Genomic DNA, 7,230 nt, shown 5'->3' with positions numbered 1-7,230 from the left:
TCCTTCTTATCATCACCATTATAAAATAAAACAAATTAATTTTAAAAATAAATAAATTTAAATAATTAAATATGTTAAAATAAAATACATTTATCCATGATATATTTTTTGTATCAACTTTATATTCAACAATAAAATAAATTCTAAATTTATCTAATCAATAGAACAATTATTTTATCCCATGATTAATACAATGATTAATAACCACTCAAGTATATTTATAATATATATTTTATTATAAGACTTATCTTTATTATTATTTATTTTTCATTTTCCATTTAATATAATTAATTCTATAAACATATATAATATAAAACATGTATAATTGTATGAGTTTATATTTCACATTCTGATATATATTATAAATTTATGATTGAAAAATTACCAACCCCCCAAAAATGCACGTCTCTGCATAAAAATAACATAAACAAAAATAAAAAAGTAAAAAGGTAAATTCAAAGACATATATTTTTAACCATCAAACTATGTAACTCAATAAATAAAACATGTATAATTGTATGAGTTTATATTTCACATTCTGATATATATTATAAATTTATGATTGAAAAATTACCAACCCCCCAAAAATGCACGTCTCCGCATAAAAATAACATAAACAAAAATAAAAAAGTAAAAAAGTAAATTCAAAGACATATATTTTTAACCATCAAACTATGTAACTCAATAAAACCTTTTTTTTTTTAATAATTTTAATATAGGAAGTAGGTTTAACTTTATTTTCCCAGCCCAAAAAAGACCTACCAAGTTTATTAATTTAACATAATTAGGTTTAACATTATTATCTAAATATTTAACATTTAACCTATTTCAATAATTGCAGGTATAAAACAATAGAGGATCTTTCACAATTGAAAGGACACACCAACTTCCGAAGCCATTGTTAATTGAATATTAAAAAAAGACCAAAAAGTTCTTACAATATTGTTTTTTATACTTTAAAGGGACTAGCATATTTGCCACATGTGGCCCTCGATGGGTCCTCTTTTGGCGGCAATGAAATGAAACCCACGTTGAAGAAAAGAATCCACGGCAAAGATTCTCGGAAAGGAAAACCAGGTTCACCGGTAATTATTTCCCGGCGAATCGTGGCCATCCGTAGGGAATCCCATCAACGGTTACGATTCTTCAATGTGTAGAGTTCAGAAAATTCCCATTTAATTCCGCGTCTGGGTGATGATTCACCACAAGAACTTGGCTTTTCTGGTGTCCTTTTAAAACTTGTCAGTGGATAGTTGGGTAGAGCTCATAGTAGATGCATTTTGTAAAAGTCTGCTGAATTTTAGCTGCAGTGATTAATTGAATTAGATGGGTTGCTTGCTGTAAATCTGCGCTTCATGAGATTTCTTTTGGTTCTGAAAATTGTTCGGTGTAGTCTTTGAATTGACTTATTAATGCAATTAGGCCTTTGGGCACTGGGATTGATTGTCGATTAGTTAGAGCTTATGTTTTGCCACTGTCAATGAAGAAAAGCAAAAGATTTTTCACGTTTTGGCTCATGGTTTAGAGGAGGGTTTAGAAGTGTTTCAGGTTGCTTTTGCTGAGCGGAAAAAGGGCCCCAGAGAAGGGTTTTGTAGTTTCTGAGGCTAGGGTTTATTGTGTTATAGTAGAGGAAAGGGACAAGCAATCATGTTGGGTAAGCGGCCTCGTGTTCCTTCAATGAGGCGAACCACCAGTATGTCTCAAATGGGTTCTGGTTCGTGCAGCCCTGCGAGTGAGCTTGTCCCCAAGGAAAAACAGAGGGCGACCTTCCCAGCTGGTTCGCAATTGAGGGCACCTGGATCGGGTCAGACAAGTGTGCCCTCTTGGAAACTCAATCCTAGTGATTCTGTGCAGAAGTGCAGCAATGGGGCGGTTTTGAGTAATCAACACCAGATCTCTGCTTTGGGCGCCCTCCCAGAGGACATGGGGATGTCTGAATCGCTACACTCAGCTAAACCACTATTCATGGGGTCACAGGGGCAGGCTCAATTTCACTTCCAATCAGGCAATTCAGATTTTCATAGCCAGAAACCAATTATGAGTTCTATTGGGGCTGCCAGCGAAGTTAGTGGAGATCATGTATTGTCTATAATAGAGGCCGCCCATTCTGGAGGAGGATCTTCTGGTTCTGTCTATGGCGTAAGGGTGGTTGAACCTGCTCATTTTCTCCAGGCGTGCTTTTTATGTACACGCCGCCTTGGGCACGGTCAGGATATCTACATGTATAGGTACTGTAGCTTATTTTTCACCCAGAAAGATATCTATTCTCAATTATGGATCAACGTAATGGGTATTTAACAAAGCAAGCGATGATCTAAGAAAGTCTAAAATTCAATAAGGTTTAAGTTTCAGATAAATTGCATGTTGATTTTTTGAAGTTGATTTCTTAATCTAGAGTATTTGAAAAATGGATGGGTTCATTCGTTGTTGATTTAGTGAACCCTCGTAGGCACCCAATCTGGTAGGGAAACTTATCATATGAGGTGCATGGTGTGAGGCTCTTAGAGTTTAGCCATTTCCAATGTTGGGTGCTTCTTCCAGTAACTGGGTATATTCCGAGGCGTTCGCCGACCATTTTGAATGCCATGCCGGAGATTGTTAGAGCCAAAGGAGCGCCCTAATTACCATGGGTTAGCTTTTGAGTACCTGATCAGCAAGTCAAGCGAAAGGTATACTTCGGAGTTTAACTGGGTTTATGTTAAATAACAAGAAATAATCTCTTCAGTCCATTATATTTCATATTAGCTTCTGGTTTTGACTGTGTACAATCAAAACCAGAAACAATGTATACCAATAATTTTTTTTTTTAAATAAGGGTCCAGTATCTGCAGAGCGTTTTGCTTTCTGTGTGGCTTCTCAATTTCACTTTAGGATTTTGTGCATATTTGTTTTGATTTCGAGAAGATTTTCTGCGGAAGATATACATCTAGAGCTCTGCTAGATAATCTACGTAGAATTTTTTGGGCAAAATCTTTTATGCACATTATGCAGAAGTGTGTTTTGCAAAGTTTTTTGTTTTGATGGGTCACAAAATGACCTGGTTTGCATTTGGCCCCAACCAGCAACTATTTGGCCTTGAATTTGAGCAGCTGAACCTGAAAGAATGAGGAATTTAGCTTTAGCCAATCTTAGTTTCTGGCCTTAAGGTTGAGACAGATATAATAGAAGACCAAGAGTCATAACTTATAAATCCACCATTAAAATCACACTAGGAGCCAAAAATGGAAAACCTAATTAACAATGCAGAATTCTACATTAGATATCACTATGGGGATATGAAATTGGGTCTTCACAATAAGAGCCCAATGCTTTAACAACCCTTGGACAGCTTGCATGCCTTCTCAAATAAATGATTGCTTATGGATCATCTTAATTTATTTCCTTACCTGTATATCTGTTTGAATGCGAGTGGAGTGGCTTTCTTCCAAATTAGCTTGTATGCCCTTCACTCTGCAATACACCACAACCGAGTTTTGAACTCAGAGATTCTAATAACCCTGGTCTAGTATTTGATTGCTGAATCTCAACAGTATGGTTCCCGTGGAATCAGATTTTTCTATGTTACACACGGATGCATTTCCTGCTCCAAAACCGACATGCTTGTCCTCTGCCGTTTCGAGAATGGGGAGATGCCAAGGGGACGTCCCCTTGCCTTCCCAACTTAACCAAAAATCTCAGGAAATGCCGAGAAACATCCCCAGCCATTTGGGGATGTTTTGCCATCTCCGAGATTGCAAGGGAACATCCCCTTGGTGACCCCCATCCTCAAAACGGTGAGCTGTCCCCTACGGCTGGGAATGATAAAAGCTTAAAAAAACAAAAAAAATAGTTTTTTTAATTTTCTTTGCTTCTATTGGTCTGTGGGGGACTGACAAGGACTTCTAAACCACAAAGGAACCCCAAAATGACATAAAGAGTTAAAACCAAACAAAACACTAACCCAACAACAAGGATTGGTTGGGCTACCATTGGATTATCCCACTTTTGCTAGAGGGTGATAGTGACTCAGATGGTTCTAAGTCTTTGCATATTGATAGAATGAATGAGGCTTAGTTTCATAGACTATTATATTTTGATGTTTGAGACTGCTATTATAATGCTTCATTGAAATTTATTATGCTGTTGTACTATTACCCTCAAGATTTAACAAATGATATTGTTGTTATCAGTTATTTCCCTCTCTCTATAATATATTAATATATTTTGAAAAATTCATATATATGTATATAAATTTGTATATTGCCGTCTCCCAGACCCCTAAAAATGGCCCTCTAGGAGACGTCCTGGGAACGCGTCCCCTGCCGTCCCCCATCCCCATCCGCGAAATGCCATGGAATGTAGGATTTAGGTAAGAGATGTAGAACAGTAGAGGAAAGGTTCAGTTAGCAAAGAGATTATCCGTCTATTGATTTTTTGTTAATTACACTTGTCAAATTCAATGTAGATATGTATGCATTTAAATGTTTTATCTATTTGCAACAATTCATCTGGTTTCTCTTGGAGGCCTTTCAATAAGTAGTCAGCTTAGCTTCCATTATTTTTATTGGTAATTCTCACAAAACTGTTTATCTTGTATAGTGGTTGTCAAGACCCCTGGATTATATCTGGTTTTCTATTCTTTGAAGTTAGACTGCTTATTTCCCCCTTTCATTTAATTGTGTTATGCTGTGTTTATTAAAGACCGATGAACGGTCCAAATATATGTATGTTTCTTCCTGGCCTTTTCGTCTGATTATATTCCAGAGAGGTTGCTTTTTGCCCATTTAGCATGTTTGCAACACCAACTGTATAGCATTGAATGTTAATAAATAAACCGTGCCGTATTTATTGAACATGTAGCTCATGCTTTCTAAAAAATTTGAAACTCCCATATTTTATTTTATATTGTAGATTACTACTATGTTTGAATGGACTTTGTTTTTGATGTGCAACAATGTTGTGGAGGTTTCATTCAGGGCTTTTAAACAACCATTTGCTTTGGCTTGCATTATTTGCACATGTAGTTGTCAAAAATCGGTGAGCTTGCTTATTATTTGTCAGAAACCTTACCTTTTGTATGCATGATATTTATTTCACATTTGTCAGTTTATTATTTCTTTCATTTAGCTTATCAGCCTGTCTTGGCAAATGAAGCATTGCCTTTGAATTGTTTTGGAGATGTATATATTCTCCTTGCTTTGTTCAGCTGATTACATGTGAGCAGAGATGATTTTCTTCTCACTTGTCTAGTGAAGTATTTAATACTAAGTTGCCGGCACAGGCATGGGCACAAGTACGGGTATGAGAACCCAGTACATGGGTATGGGCAATATTTTTTTCTGCCCTTGGGTACATATATATTATACACAAAAAACAAAATTAAAGAAATATACAGAATTGTAAAACTAAATAGTAAGTACATTCGATAGTATGATACTTCATCATTGATAGTTCAGAATTTCAATATTATGTTCTGCTCTCGTACCCGTACCCGTGCCTGTACCCTACTTTAGCAAAAAGAAAAGGCCAAATAATTGTTTTTGTCACTTTTTAAATTGATCTGGGCATTTTTACCTGTGGGTTCGCCCCAAGTATGCCTAGTTGCACCCCGGGCGAACCCAGTGCGGGTGGGCAAGTGAAAATACGTGAATCAGTTAACATCATCTAGTTTATGCCCACTTAGATCCTTTTTTCTGTCATATTTTCTCACTGGAAAACTAGAAATGAATGTTTATCTGGTCTTTGCAGTCGATTGTTTCAGTGAAGTTTCATCTCAATATAGGTCTTTGCAGATGGAGGCATTTCTGTTCATACTAATGTTTGAATATTACATTCTTTTTTTCAGACCATTCAAGCTAGATTGCTAGAACATGCATACCTATGAACATTAAATTCACATAGCCGTTGATACTCTAAATTTTTAACTTTATGCTGTCCTTCCTTCCTTCCTTTCTTTCTTTCTGCCTGCAGTGCTATTACAAGTAAGGACATTGATATGAATGATCATATATAAATTGTTTAAATACAATTTTTCTCAGATCTTCCGTTTTCACTTCTTAAAACTTTTTCTTTGAAGGTTTATACCACTACACTCACTCTGTAGCGATCCTCTTATAAAGACCTACCAATTTTGGGAGTTGTGATGCCATTTTCTTTTAGTCCTGCTTAATGGATTGAGGAAATTCCTCCACTCTCTTATGTTGGCTTTTTAGTAGCACACTTGACCTATTAAATTAACCATTTCTACTTTTGATGCCTTTAACAGGGATGACAGAGCATTTTGTAGTGCTGAATGCCGTTATCAACAGATTGTTATAGACGAGCATAATGAGAAACGCTCAGTTAAAGTCATAACAACGGGTGCTGTTCCTTCAGTTCGCCAACACAACAATGGCAAGAATGCCCAATCCAGGAAAGTTAAGAATATCCAATCTGCAAGACGTGCAGCAGCTTGAAGCACCTTGTCCAGAATTATGTCCTATTATTAATTTTCATTTATATAGAACTAATAGTTGAATTTTTAGTAGAGTTTGCACTTGAGCATTCTTGGCTCTATGCCAAAACATGACATGCTATAATTTTTCTTAGCATGTCTGAAGCCTGTGTGATTATTTTGTTTTTATATAGATTTCAGAGCAAAATAGCAGATTGTCCATGTGACCATCCTTGGGGAAGTGTTGTGGAGACGTTTTGCCTCTTCATGTATAACTACACGCACAATTTCGGTATTCCTGTGATCTGCTTAAACACTGCAGAGAGGATTCCAGAAAATCTCCATGTAGCCCTGATCTGTCATGTCTACAGTGTTAGTTTTTGAGATAATGAACTGGAGATGGTTGAGCACTTAGAGGAATTATCACGCAATTTATCGGGCGATGAATTTCATTGTGAATCTGGATGACTGGTAAGGAAGCCTTCATCTACAGATACGATATTGAGAATAAAATAAAATCTATAATATTGAAATTTGCTATGATCATTTTTTATTCCACAGTTTTTCCAGTTGAGCATTATTTGTAGCAGCTAATTCAGTATACCTTCGTGATGTTCTGGCAAGTACACTTGTTGTCTCTGTCTGTCGTCAAGTTTTACTTATAATGCAGCTTAACAAAGGAACAAAGATCACAAGAAGAAAACACGAATAGAATTTTCATATATTGATGGAAGTACATGAAAAGCTAACTTTAAATAGCAACTTCACATGAACCCAAATCAAATACATTTTAAATTTTAAAAAAATGTTCGCGTTAG

At 35.9% G+C, this 7,230-nt stretch overlaps 1 protein-coding gene across 1 annotated transcript; it reads left to right on the top strand.

Annotated features, from left to right (window-relative positions):
- The first annotated feature begins 1,204 nt into the window (after positions 1-1,204).
- Positions 1,205-6,958, top strand: LOC131041474 (FCS-Like Zinc finger 11). Its single transcript, XM_057974582.2, has 2 exons — positions 1,205-2,228; positions 6,245-6,958. The coding sequence occupies exons 1-2, from the start codon at positions 1,648-1,650 to the stop codon at positions 6,432-6,434; spliced, it is 771 nt and encodes a 256-aa protein (XP_057830565.2). The 5' UTR covers positions 1,205-1,647; the 3' UTR covers positions 6,435-6,958.
- The last annotated feature ends 272 nt before the right edge of the window (positions 6,959-7,230 follow it).

The sequence above is a fragment of the Cryptomeria japonica genome, chromosome 7 (assembly GCF_030272615.1).
Source record: "Cryptomeria japonica chromosome 7, Sugi_1.0, whole genome shotgun sequence".
NCBI lineage: Eukaryota > Viridiplantae > Streptophyta > Pinopsida > Cupressales > Cupressaceae > Cryptomeria > Cryptomeria japonica.
This window is presented reverse-complemented; position numbering and strand designations above follow the sequence as displayed.

Bases quoted from the DNA above. Each gene is read 5' to 3' on its own strand.
- LOC131041474 (XM_057974582.2), top strand. From the start codon at position 1,648: ATGTTGGGTAAGCGGCCTCGTGTTCCTTCAATGAGGCGAACCACCAGT. The intron at 2,229-6,244 runs GTACTGTAGCTT...TGCCTTTAACAG, and splicing joins CAGGATATCTACATGTATAG to GGATGACAGAGCATTTTGTA.